The sequence below is a fragment of the Colias philodice genome, chromosome 1 (genome assembly GCF_061535455.1).
Source record: "Colias philodice isolate Cphi_HAF_F1 chromosome 1, ilColPhil1 Martin Lab GWU primary, whole genome shotgun sequence".
NCBI lineage: Eukaryota > Metazoa > Arthropoda > Insecta > Lepidoptera > Pieridae > Colias > Colias philodice.
In genome coordinates, this window is record NC_143086.1 from 8,553,256 (window position 1) to 8,567,911 (window position 14,656).

At 34.6% G+C, this 14,656-nt stretch overlaps 1 protein-coding gene across 2 annotated transcripts in view; it reads left to right on the top strand.

The window, feature by feature from the left end:
• Ets65A (DNA-binding protein D-ETS-3) overlaps window positions 1–13,680 on the top strand; it is a 49,144-nt gene extending 35,464 nt beyond the window's left edge. For both annotated transcript variants that reach the window (XM_089714775.1, XM_089714782.1), the window contains 5 exons: window positions 90–161; window positions 7,174–7,221; window positions 11,670–11,859; window positions 12,054–12,262; window positions 13,402–13,680. In XM_089714775.1, coding sequence (XP_089570901.1) covers window positions 90–161; window positions 7,174–7,221; window positions 11,670–11,859; window positions 12,054–12,262; window positions 13,402–13,526 — 644 coding nt within the window. In that variant the 3' untranslated portion in view covers window positions 13,527–13,680. The remainder of the gene's footprint in view (window positions 1–89; window positions 162–7,173; window positions 7,222–11,669; window positions 11,860–12,053; window positions 12,263–13,401) is intronic.
• The last annotated feature ends 976 nt before the right edge of the window (window positions 13,681–14,656 follow it).

A 14,656-nucleotide genomic window follows, 5' to 3' on the forward strand; every position in this document is an offset into this window, starting at 1 on the left:
GTAAAATTTGCCCTACATACGCATTTTAGCATAGACAGCCCGAAGTTAGTATTGCATATAACTATATATATTACATATATTTGTTGCAGGCTATGGGACGAATTCGTTATCAGCTATGTCGAAATCGACATTGGATGCACACTCACATCTGCGGCAACCGGGTAAGTACGAAACCAAAATAATATGAACCCACAAAACAAAAAAATAAGTCTTCGAACCCAAAAAATCTAAATTTACTTCTTATATTTACACAAGCATGCCTCAGCTCCTTAAATCCTAAGTAACATAACGAACTATAAATTTTATTTCATCCATTTCCATTTGCAAACGGGTCAAGCTTCATGTGTTTGTTGTCCACGGTCAGTTACCCAGGGCACATTTATTTGTTCCTCCACCCATTGTATCCAAACATATTCTTGAAGGGTGCGCAAAAATTTGAAAAAAATACGCTCTTTCGCATAGGTTTCGAGAAATGTAACAGAATGTAAATATTTTTATCGTTTTCTACCGTATTAAATTTATTTTTTATATTGTCTCAAATGAAAGGGAAAACATTACTTATTTATTTGGAATTCAGATACGTTTATTGTACTCAAACGAAAACATTTTCATTATAAGAAGAGCTGTCTAACAAGTAACGCATTAACTCAATTCCACTTTATTTCCTACGTGACTGCGTTTCCCAATGACAGAGAAAACTTTTATTCCAATCCACGAAGGATACTTGCTATCACGTAGATTGCTATATTAGCTCAATTTTAGGTTCATACCAATAAACAGCTTTATGCCTAATTTCTATGAAAACTACGATAGTCATTAATTTCATACAAACTTGTGCATAGTATACACTGTCCAATCTGAATACACCTTTAAAAGTGGAAGTCAATATACCAGATTCTTGTAAATATTTCATATAATTTGCCTGGTTAGTTATTTAGTGGTATGATCTGGAGTGTAATTCACAACAGCGCGTTACTGCGGTATATGACTTCTTTTTATAATAAGCTCGCTGGTAAAGTGAAGCGGTTATAGTTCTATCAACAGTTCTGACAGTCTGTCAGATATCCATTTCATTAGACAGGACAACATAGGGTGTTTGCGCGTGTCTGCCGCGTGCCTCTCGACATTGCACGTCTCAGATTACAACTGTGACCAAAATGCGGGGATTTGTTTACACATATCCGATATGTACGACATTTCGCGATAGCTTCACGAGGATAAGATGGTTTGGACTCAGATTAAAATATCGCAGCATTGATATTGTGCAGACCAAACAGTAAAGGCAGCATCGAATAACTATTTAATCAAGATATCGGACAGGATCATGTCCTAAATTGGCTTCCGATATACAACTTTCTTTTAAAGCTTTGAAGAAAGAAAAATAATTATAAATAGCGACATCAAATCAGATTTCTAAAAGCGTGTTGCAAAGTTATAAGGACAATTTGTTACACTGTATATTGCCTCAATGAGGAACTGTCGGTCTTTTAAATCTTTGGCTATTATGAAGCATTCAATCAATTAAAATGTCACGTCAGTTATGATCGCTGACACGAGTCTAATTGTGCCTCCATAAGACAATGTTATTGCCATCAGTTTGGTTGACGTTTGATCGGACCCACCCTTAACAAACCGCGTTACGCAAACACCCTTAGCAAACAACGGCTAAATAAAAAATCACACGTAATAGCCAGCGCGTAGAGTGAATATAGAGCAATATAGTTTTCTCGGTATATCTGGATTATATTTAATTTAAGAACCTTTTTTATATGGTATTTAAATGATTACAAAATAATATCATCACCATAATTTAAAATGTCTTCATAAATGAATGTATGAATTACTTAATATAAATCACCAGTAAGATATATGAAACCAATTTAAGTATTAAGATGAGATTCCTTTGTATGATTTTTTTTGTAGAATCCATTATAGTAAAACAGAAAAAAATATTTCAAATCGTAGGTTAGAATCGTTTTCCAAATCAATCATGAAAATTATATTGCTCTTGATTAATCCATAGATGGAAAATAATTAGCCACACAATAATCATATGTCTTAACAAAATATAGAAATGTCAAAATATATCTGCGGGGCTCGCCTTATTGAATCTCGGATTGGGGTCTCGTATTGCAATCAAACGGCTAATGCTAGTGGGGCCACATTTTATTTCCCCTACTCCCATGTACCCGGTAATGCACTGAAATCGATTAATTATCCTTTTATTATTATTTTATTGCCATTCTGAGCGCATTTCTATTGTTTATCTGTCTCCGTATTTCAAGTTTAAGACGATAATTCGTTGGATCGTGAAATGTTATTGTTAGTAAATTTCGGATGGCAAAACAATGCAATTTTTTGTAAGAATTTTTGTTTATAAATTAGTCAGCATATTTTAGAGCTTATTTTTTAATAATTAGAAAGGAAATTTTATTTTATTATCTATCAATATATTGGCGCTGTGTTATCTATGCTCTATGTAGGATATTTATATTCTTTAAACGACACAATTTGCTATAATTTTTTATTTTTACTTGGAATACTAAAATGACCAACACTTTTAATCGTCTATAGCGTCATAATTGGAATACAAATTTCTTCTTTGACGATGGGGCCGCACGACCGGAGGGTCGTGATTTGGCCTTTTGTGTGTAACGCATTAACTCCTTCGAGCCTCTACTAACCCTCAACACCGTACATTTGATGAACAAAACAAATTCATATCACCGTGTAGTAAGATTTACGTTCCGTTGCTTTCACGCTTGATCGACGATTTTGGATTTAGAGCTATCGTAATAAGGACTGTTTCGAGTTTGTTAAAAAATACACATTTACCTCGACGTGGCAGCTATCGAATAAAACTGAACCGAGCGGATACTAAAATAGAGGCTCTTTTGGGAGGTACCTTTTATTTTCAGTTGCTCAAAGATTAGTGTTGATAATGGGTGCGTAATTACAGTAGAAAGGCGGACATTACGAGGTTCATTTGGCGAGCAGAGATCGAAGGGGTTCGGAGTGCGTCCAGAATTAGCTTCGCAATGATTTCGTTAATACAAACACCATACGTGACTCAGGAGGCCTCTTAGAGCCACTCTCCTTGATACCAGCAATTAAAGATAGACTTCTTTTCTGATATACGGGACTCAATCATTACGATGTATGAGAAATTAAAAATATCTGAATAGTTTACTAGAAATACCCATGTTATTGCAAATGTTATTTTTATTTTAATGAGTCGTAACACTCATGGAAAATAATGTGTAGTAGTAAAGGGAACACGTCGATTATGGAAAAAATCATAGCTTATGCTTATGTATAGCATGCTGTTTCATTTAGCGTTTAGAGGGTTAAATTTTTATTACCCACTGCCACATCATGGAATATGTTGTTTTTTATTAACTGTTTAAATAAAAAAACTGAAATGACAATTAATCATAATTAGGTACGTTCAGGAAAGCATACGTTATAACTTATAATTAATATCTTAATATTTCGACAATTAGGTGTAATCTAACTTTTAAGACAACATAGGGTGTATTAAAGCCTGATGCTACACTACCAGACAATAATAGATATTGTTTAATATTTTTAACACATTTGTAAAATTCCCCATGGCCATCGAGAAAATGTCCTATTCAGCCAATATAGTAGCACCATAAATTTCATATGAGGGTGTCGTGTTTGCTCTAAGAATGTATTGTTGACCGAGCGGGGAGGCGACGGAGCGCTTTCTTGGCACCACAAGGGGTCTCAATGGTATACTGAAAATATACTGCAACGACAACTGTCTTCAACAAATAGTATAGATGCAGACACGCTTTTGTTGTGTCAATTCTCAATTCTTTAACAATTCAAGCAGCAGACGTATACCGTCTTGTCGATTTAAGCGGTTTCCGTTGACCGTTATTAATATTGTGTTTTGCAAGAGTAATATGAAGACCGTTATTATTCAATCAAAATACATACCTATAAATATGATTCAGCAAATACCTAGTTACGGCCAGACTTGAAAATCCCTTAAAATTTATTTAATATGATGTTTAATTTTCTTAAAGGCTTAATAAAAAAGCTTTAAACTCTTTGCTAGCAGACAATATTAAAAATGTATATTGTTAATTATGTATTGAATATACTAAACTTGACTAGTTGGTTTACGGAAGCATCTTTCTAGAGCTATTCATTTTATTCCATTGAAAACAGTTTAACCTGTAAATTCTTATAACAACCGAACGAAGATCAAATTATACCACCCTTAAATGGGAAAAACAATCACATAAACGAATAAATCGGTAGCAGAACTGAGCTCGTCCCATCAATTTCGATTCGAAATGGAAAATGTAATCACTTTTGACGATGCTATTTGTATGTATGTACGCAATGAGTTGATGCTATATCGCTACTAAATTTTCGTGTTTTAAAAGCTACACAGAAAGGTTTTGTCTCTTTACTAGTTGTTCCGCAAATGTAAAACAATAGTACCTTCAAAAACTACAAGAAATCTTGAAACATAATACCTAATACAAGTCTAGTTTTTAAAAAGTAAAATTAATAAAGTTCTTTATAGAATCATAACCAATCATAACCTTATATTTATGTGTAGTAAATTAGAAAGATGTGTTGCATGTGCCGATATCTATTCAGCATATTGTAGTTGTATTCAACATCTTTTGCTACTTACGATTTATTTTGAAAGGAACGAAATATAAAGCGATGCAAATGGATTAGAATACGTTTCCGCGCCATTACATCTGTATCAGACGTCAAGAGGGCCAATCATTTCAAATTGCGGCCTCGTGCCTTTTGTCCGCTTATAAATATAATAACTGCATCCGGATAGTCAATGTCAGGGGCAATCAGAGGGAATTCTTACCTTTGTCATCTTATGATGATTGACGTTAAAATCCTTAAATACAGCCTTGTCCCATCCGTCAGGCACTAAACAAGTAAATTAAATGTATTGTTCCATAGATGTTTAAGTTTCATTACGTTTAGATTTGAATAGAAATATAAAATAGACATTTGAAACTTGTTTACGGTTATTTTTATTGTTAAAATTTAGGTGACGATACTTACCATAAACAATCAAACTGTTCAAACATTGATGTATATTGAATATTTATAATAGTTTTCTAATAAAGTACAGGTTGAATTAGCCCGTCCATCGATCCCTAGCGGGTCATTTATCATAATCATCTGGATTAGATCGCGCCGCGCCCTACAGGGAACTCTATGAGCCCCCGTTTAACTGCTATTCAACATTTTTTGAATCAACCCTTGCTTAGTCATGCACGTTTCGCTTCTTAACTTATAATTTTTAAACAATTTGTTATTGGCACTACATTAAACACTGAATAATAACTAGAAATTGGAAAGAGGTACATAATTAGTATGGCATTTATTGAGGGCTAAAAACTGCAATGTTTTAACAGTTATAATTATAGGATTTATTTATAAGTTGACACAATTACCTACTTTAGTTTTTGTTCAGATTTTTTTGCCATCATGTGAGGCAGAGTTGACGGGGCATACACTTTTTCCGTTTCTATGTTAAACTTAAAATATAATAAAATTTTTGTCAAGATATGTTTAGTCAAAAAGCCTTCGAGATATTTTGCATAAAAAAACAACAGAAAGGAAAAAAATATTACTTGGTTTAGAGTTGTAGAGTGCTAGAGACTACATTTTTGTTCCGCCAATTATTGAATTACTGACTGCGCTGCTAATTCTACAGAAGTGAATTGCCTGTGTAAAAATAAAAATGAAATGAAATGCTAGAAATATTATTTTACTTCCTCACCCCGTCAACTAGAATGATGCTGTGTTACGTTTATATTGCGTTTATACTTGCCGCGCTAAATTCATTAGTAGCTCTTATAAATGCAATTATGTATTTCTGAAATTAAAAATACACTATAAAGCCTGTGAGAATATTTATGGCAAAATATAAAGGAGGTAGAACTTAGAACCTTCATTTCTTACAATAAGCGAGGAATCTTTTATTTATCGCGGAATATTCTTGTCAAACCGACACAAAAAATATCAAATTACCTTTTGCTTAAGTTAAACAAACGATAATAAAATTTTCTTTCCCATTTGTATAATTAGGAAAGTAAAATTTTTTAAATACATTTAAATGTTCACGTTATTCACCGTCTATCCCTCGATTCTTAAGACTTTATAGCACATTTTGTATTAGTCATGGCACAAGAGTTAGTCACAGTACCCTGCTTTACAACCCACAAACAACATGAGTGTCATTAACAGTTACTATTTTATTATAATATTAACAAAGGCGACTGTTCCCTTGGGGTCCCTATTGTTTCAAATTGAATTTCAAACAATTGGACATTACTTCACCAAAATTGATCTTAAGTTTTGTAGTTTAGAGTTCATATTTAATTAAAATAAAAAAAAAATCGTAAACATTCGACCGTTATAACATTCGTATAATTTGTAAGTATTTTTGTACAATACATCCAACGATATAAGAGGTCCTATAGCGAGCAAGGATCTCATTATTTGAATGTTCAATTATACACTGCATACATCTTTCACAATGGATTCTGATTGATTAGGACTAAATTTTGACGAATTATCCAAATAAAACGTCAGTCTTTCTAAGAAATCGGTTCCTTAGAGATATTCTAAAAATATAGTCTAGTTTCGCGACAAACGGTTAGTAAGAACCCCAAGCACTATCTATGCAAATTTAGAAGCTTACACGTACGGGGCGATCTCATTACGGCTGTTTAAAATGCAATCTATGCACTGTATCTGAGTTTTTTTGGTCCGTGTTGTTGGTCTGTTGTCAGGGAAACTACTATCTTTTAGTCTAGCCGTGCAGTAAGTGTTATAGAAAACAAACTGTATCACCAAATAGATATTATTTGGCTAAGACCATCAGCATACCATCTCCGTGGAGAAATAACATGCATTTTTATACTAAACATATTTGTAAATTTACTTTTAAAGTGAAACTTTTATTACATCGTCTCAAACTTTTTGGTCTGTGTAGCGCATGTCGCGTGTATCGCGGCTGCCGAGTAGGTATACCTACTCGGCAGCCGACCGTCACGCGACATGCGCTACACAAAGCAGTGTTCGGAACCGTTCGAACAGTTTCACTTTTACCGTGGTTTCATAAAACCACACAACATTTTTTTTCTGTTTCAGATCCATATCAAATGTTCGGACCCACAAGCAGTCGTCTTGCTAATTCAGGTAAGAATTTGAATATGAGGTCATAAGATCACTTATCACATTCTTTAATAGATAATACCTAATCATTAAAACAAAGATATCTAGATATCCTTAAAGATATATAGATTTTTAAAGTATTTCATAATTATTTAACGTAAAATTTCGATATATTTACAGAGAACATGTCCGAAGTCCGAACGAATTAAAATTAGGCAGATTAAAATGTTGTGCAGGTCCAATTTATAAAACACTTGAATCATACATATGTATTTCTTTCCGCCCATTCATACCGCAAATAATATCGGTTAATTAAAACTAAATTTAGTCCCTTCATAGGTGAAAGTGGTCAAGAAGCGGGTGACCTGTGAGAAAATAGGGGTCGGCAGTTAACACGCGAAATGGCGATAACAGCCCCCGTTCGGCTTACCATGTATTTGATTGGAGATACCGTACAAGTTTTTAGATAAACGATGTATTGAAATGATAGAAATAAATGTGCGGACTTCACTTTTAACTTGTATTTTAAAGATACGCATTAATTCGTCAGGTGCAAGTTTATTAACCCTACATATTCAAGACATGGTTAACTCCTGCTTAGTAGTATTTTAGAATAATATAAGATAGAATAAACTAGAACAGAGAAAAAAATAGCTCTTCTAAAAGATAAATTGTAGTGTCTGGGGCTCCGGGCTGTTACGGAGAACCTATCTACATACTTAGGTATTGATCTCTTTACACTCGATCATTTTACGCATTTACCAAAGACTGGTGTAAATTTAAAAATAACTAGGCAGTAGTTAATTTGCTCTAATATGTGAAATATTTGTAGATTGGTTAAACAGATAATAGTTAAAAGGTCAATGTATATCTTGATAAATTTGTGTATTGATTTGCACGTAACTAGCAATTAACTTTAACATTCAGTGATTTTTTCCCACAGGTAGGGTTGTCAATTACGAACAATTATTTATACGTACTCGTGCACGCAAGCGGCTACTAGATAGTGTAGATAACATTAATTTTATTCTTTTGGGAACGTGCTGCATACATATATTATGGATATTATCTGCACTTTACCCCTCGGCAAGTTAAAATGTTAATAGACTAATAAAATGGTGTTGAACTAAATCGCAGCACGCACTGTTACATTTTTGTTCATAGTTTATTTGACCAGGTATTTACGGTAGATGTAGGTAACTGAAACACTTTAGACGTCAGACGTCCAGACATCAGTGATGAATCTTCCGCAAACACGGTATTGTATTTCGTACGATGGAACTACGAGCCATAATACAAAATTAAAGAAATGTGGTCTAGAATTAGATAATCTCTTTTTTCACTGAATATAATAATAATATGAACAAAGTTTAGATTCAACCCCGGATTTTACTAGGTGGAAACTCGACCTTTAATAAAATCATAAAGAATAATAGGGAATCTCTTGCATTGATGTCACAGATTTGGAAACCATCATTCAAATCTGTACTTAAATGTTGATTCTTACATATATTTGGAATAAAAATAAAATTACGACCTTACATTATATACATAATGACGTACACGTACATAATGATGTACATAATGACTGTGCCGCGCTACGCAGCGGTGTCAGGCGCGTCGAACGGCAATTTACGTGAGACAATCAAAGCCACGTGGCAGCCCTGACTGTAATTACGCTGCGCATTTCACGCGGGCGCAGGCCAACTTACCTGTGATCGTGATTTGAACAACGAAATGGTAGAATGATTCAATGTATCCCGTGTAATATTATTGTGGCATATTTTCCGGATTTTTATAACAGGCGAATAGAAGTCAATACTAATAAGATAAGGATACAAAGGAGAGAAAAGGCTATATTCATTTTCAAAATCTCAATTGATATATTTTGTTACAAATGGTGAGGAAAAAACGTATACTATAGGCTCTACACTAATTACTTTGGCGTCCACGTTATTCGCCTTGCCGGGGCGACATCTATACCCGGCGCGGCCTAAGATGATCCCTATGACAGTTCGTCTTAGTGATTGCTCGTATGATGGATCGTGTCGATACTTTACTATTTTATAGGCTAAGGCGTGGTTTGCATTCAGCCACGTCGGTAAACATGTTTTTACAAATATTATAAAATGAATTTTTAACGTCTATTATGTAAACGACACGGTAAGTAAAACGAAAGTTTTCCAAAACATAAAAATGCGTTTATCATTTTCTCGTAATCTTTAACCCGTTTAACACAGTGTATATTATTTTATCATGAAAATGGAATCCCCCATTTAATTTTTCTAAAAAACTTATATTATCATAGGTAAGTAAATTAACGCGAACGGTAATTAATTAATTAATTATGCTGCGATCTTCTGTTCCATTCAATAGAGAATGAACTATAGCTTAAGCATGGAAAAAATGTGAACTCGTTTCCATTATCGAAATTTGTTTATCGATACTTTCCGCACTAGTCGATAAATGCCAACGATGTAAGTTTTGAAGGACGTAAACGTAAAGTCAGATTGATATAATTTCTCGTAAATGTTAAGAATTGTTATAATTCCAACGGAATATCATTGTAATGGCATAAAGCTACGTAAAAATTAATAAATGCCATTTTTAGACGCCTCCAATACGTTTCCAATTTAATGGTGACGCCATTACAAGTTTGTCTCTTGAGAATAACTGTCAGTGTCATAGGGATCATCTTAGGCCGCGCCGGGTATAGCAAGGCAAAGGACGCAGGTTCGGATCCCGCCTAGTCATTGATTTTTTTCTATTTTTTTTTATTTCTTATTTATAAAGCACTCACTATCTAAGTATACTTTCAAAATAATATGTTACTTGTAAGAAAAACAAAGACAATACAAATTATTTTACGGATTATTACCCGTTCACTATAGCCATCATATTAAAATTACAGGTCTATCTCACTTACCATTTGTTTAAAAAATTGTCCAACACATGGCAATATGTTTTTTCGAATAAAATAGTGATTTACAAGCAGCGAGGCTCAGTAGCGAAGGAACCCCCGTAGAAGCATGTTGGGATATTGGGCGGCCATGTAACGTGTAGTACGCACGACTTGAGCGAAACGCGATCGTCTAGAAGTAGCGTCAGAAAAAAAATGGACGTTCACCAGTAGAGAAAACTCGCACTTGTTTTTCTGTATACGAATGAGTGAAAAATGTAACATATTTTTTTACAGTTTTTATTAGATATATTATATCAATACTTTTAAGGTTTATGGATATAAAAATGTTAAATTAAACATCAATTTCCAATGCTCAGTTGTTTATTTTCACTGCAATTTTTAATTTGGTTGACTTATTGAAGTATTATAACCAATTGACTAACCATGAATGGGTATAAAATCTAAATGAAGTGAATATAGACTATGGGAAAAAGTTTGTTTTCCACATTTATTATTCTCCCATTTTCTAACCGACAACTTTTATTTGAAGATTTTGAGTTATAAGATATTAAACAAGAGATTGCAATGCAAAATCAGAAGATTATATTCTTTTGCAACAGATAATAAAACAATTTCCCTTGAAAAAAAGGCTAATTGTACATGGGGACAGTACTCCACTAAAACGGCGAGTTCACACGAGCGTGGCATCTCGGTGATTTATACCATGATCGATTATGTTGAAGTCACAACGTTTTCGCTCGCATCTCGCTTCGCTTGACTCATTGTCTGTTATGGCCCATCGATTTTATTACTCGCAATTAATGATGGCTTGGGGTTTGATGAGAAATACTGCATGTTGCTAAATCACTGTCAATGGTATATAAATATTGTAGGTATGGACGAAAATTGCATAATTATTGTTAGAAAAAATCCAAAGCTAGGAACAATTTAATCTGCGTGGTTCTTGTTCAGATGGGCTGATCAGGTAGGTACTGTAATGTAGACTGAACGACTTCTAAAGAAAATCTGTGAAATTTCAATAGACGTACACAAAGTTATAATTCATGGAAATATGGTTTTACATAACATTTCGTTTAGATTCTAGGACACAACACAAACGGGTAAAAAAACCTTAGTAGTTAACACACTTAGCAATCGCTTATGTTATTTGCCAAGAGGTTGAGTAAATCGAAAAGCCACCCAAATAATATTAATAGTGCCGTGTCAGCGTGTAGTCGCGTTATCCCTAATCGATTCAAGGAACTATTACGTATTGTGAGCAATGCCTCAGGCGCGGCGTAACTACCGCTTTATGACTGCGTAATGATAGGGTTGCTGATGGTGAAATCTTTCAATATTATTTAAGCCATTAGGCATTAGCTATATTGTCTGTGGTGCGAAAGTTTTCTCTTTCATCAACTAATGACTCTTATTTTATGATTATCGTTTTTTTTTTCATTTTATATGATCGTTAGAAACCTAAATTCCTATAATGTATAGGTATTTATATCGAAAGACGTAAAAACTGTATACTTTTATGTGTGGGATCTAGCAAAATCTGTCGTTACAGGCTCAGGTCAGATCCAGTTATGGCAGTTTCTTCTGGAGCTACTGAGTGATTCGAGCAATGCAGGCTGCATCACCTGGGAGGGGACAAACGGTGAATTCAAACTGACGGACCCCGACGAGGTGGCCCGGCGGTGGGGGGAGCGCAAGTCCAAACCGAACATGAACTACGACAAGCTGAGCCGGGCTCTGAGGTAACGTCACATATGCGGTAACGGTGATGCAATTGCGATGTCCATGGGTACCCATAATACTGTATGTGCGGTGCGATTTTATAGTCCCTGTGTCGACAAAATGTTTTCCGTATGACTATATTATGATTATTTGTATTTATGGCCACAGTGCTATCACAATAGGCAGGAGAACTAATCGAGCCAACTCTGTACAGATATTACTACGACAAGAACATAATGACGAAGGTACACGGCAAGCGTTACGCGTACAAGTTTGACTTCCAAGGGCTGGCGGCTGCGACCCAGCCCGCCGCTACCGACCAGGCGTACAAGTACCAGAGCGACTTGTTCATGAGCTCGTACCACCACTCCGCCAAGCTGTCGTCCTTCATGGCGCCTCACGCGGCCATGCCCACGTCCACAGGTAATGTTGTTATAATGTACGGTGAGCTTGCGAATTAATACCTTGTGTGCACTTCATGATTTTCTAAGGAATTCTGAGGACAATAAGGACGATGAGGTCATAGTCAAGAGGTAGGAAAGAAACTTAACTAACTTTCATATTTTGTGAACCAAGTACTTTAGTAGTCTTTATCAAAACTTTTTTAACTATAAAAAAATAAGCAGACTTTAAAGTTTTTAAATTTCAAATATTTTCAAGCCAAAAGCGGGATTTACAAGACAGTGTAAAGTTATTTTAAGCTAACAGATTAAAAAAGTTGTGAACAGGCCAGTTTAATATCATGCACCCTTCAAACGCAGTCGGGTGTAATCTGCATTCGGTGCTAATACCCGTACACTCGCTAGCACAAATATTAGCACACTCCTCGAAACGGCTTGTCATCGCCACTGGTTTGGCTTCACGCACTTGACTTAATGGAATAAATATTTTGACTGCGATAATTTACTGCGACACCTTATTCTGTACAGGAATGTATGTAATACACCGGATTCTATAAGATTGTAATGCTATTTATTTGTTTGCTGGTACATATATTTAACAATTTAGCGGACCGTATTTATCTTCTTTTACAAATTATGGATGTTTATTAAATTTTTTTCAAATAGCTTTTCGATGTGATTGTACACAAAATTAAATTTATATTTTATTTTAAAATTTTCAGCTGATTATGAATAAATCTAACTTGCAATGTATAAATAAGATAATCATTCCAGAAGTCCTTGGAAAATCATTACAAGCTAGCGTTGAAGCGAATTTGCTGTGAGCGACTGACGAAATAAATATTTGATTGTGTATCTATTACTCTTTTTACTTTATTTATTTTTGCTTTTATACTTCATTTATTTTAATTTGAAACATTTTTCGTTCAGGTATATTTAATGGCATGTAATGAATACCACCATGCATTTGGCTGGTTAATTAATTGCGTTTTAGATAAGCAAATATAGCGCTCGCTACGATCACCAGGCAATATACCCAGCCTAGTCTGTTTGAGGCAAATAGTGATATCCGAAGCGAGCGGATATTGTTGTCCAAAATGCAATTTCAATCGCAATTCCAATTTCACATGTTAACTTAGGTTAGAAACCTTCTTGTTGCAGCTTCGATATTCCCATCAGCGTCATGGAGTAATTGGGGCGGTGGTGGGAGCAACCTGTACTCCCCCCATTCTATGGCTCCTCCCCACGTGGCATCGCACCTGGGATCGTACCCGCACTACGCATGACCAGCTTTTTAAACACTTGTGTAACGGTTAATGAACTTCAGCCGAGTCATTAGGAACGCAACTATTTTAATCGTGAATTCATGAAATTATTTTCAATTATTCTCATATTTTCATAGCAATAAACTGTAACGTTTTCTGTCTGAAAAATAACACAATACGAACGATATCAGTCTATGTACTGATTTCGTTCGTATTGTGTTATTTTACCTACACAATAATAGTCGTGTAGTTATGCGTTAAAATGGTTGAATGTCCTTTTGATTCGGTAACGACAATAGACAAAGGAGCAAGTCACATAGCAGACTATTGATAGAAGCTACACCGTGCTACGCGACTTGCTTCTACGCCCAGGGCTACGAAACAAAAATTTAGAATCGATGGTTATCTAACCTATATGATATTTTCTTATATTTCAATATTAAATTACAAATCACAACCATTAAGTTTTGGGCTTCAAGATATATAACGTTTCTATTTCTAACTGGGTTGATAATTTCAATCGCCAATCATGGAATGTAAGTTTGTATTTGTGATTTAGAAAATATGACTTTTATATGCAAAAGACGAAAAGATTTTGAAAGAAAGGTGCAAAAAAATAAAGAAAATAAATAGATTAGTTTAAATTTGTGGATTTTGAAATAATATTTTAACTTTGAATATCTATCGGACTAAGATAGAAATCCAAGAATTTCTATCAGACATTTTACCCGGAGTTTGTTATTTTTGTTTAGTGGATTTTTTGTTTAAAATATCACTACGTCTTGTAGATAATTTATTGAAAATAACAAGATTATCAAAATAAATTGAAAATAGATGAAAGGTTCTGAAAGCTTCGTGACCGCTGCAGTTACATTGAAAAATAAACTGTAGATGTATTTTAGACTGAAAATAAAAACATCGTTCTCACTGCAGATGTATTGTTTCTGCTCAAATGTCGAGTATCAAACAAATTCGATGTATTATATTTAAGTTTCACGCCTAATGGGCCTTCTTCACAATGTGCAGCGTTGGGCAATCACGATGGCCTAGAGGGCCTAAATACCTATGATCGGCCGTCATTGTAGGTGTATAATATTCATAATTGCCGTAGCGGCGGCAAACATAGACGATCATCTGTTGGGCCAACGCTA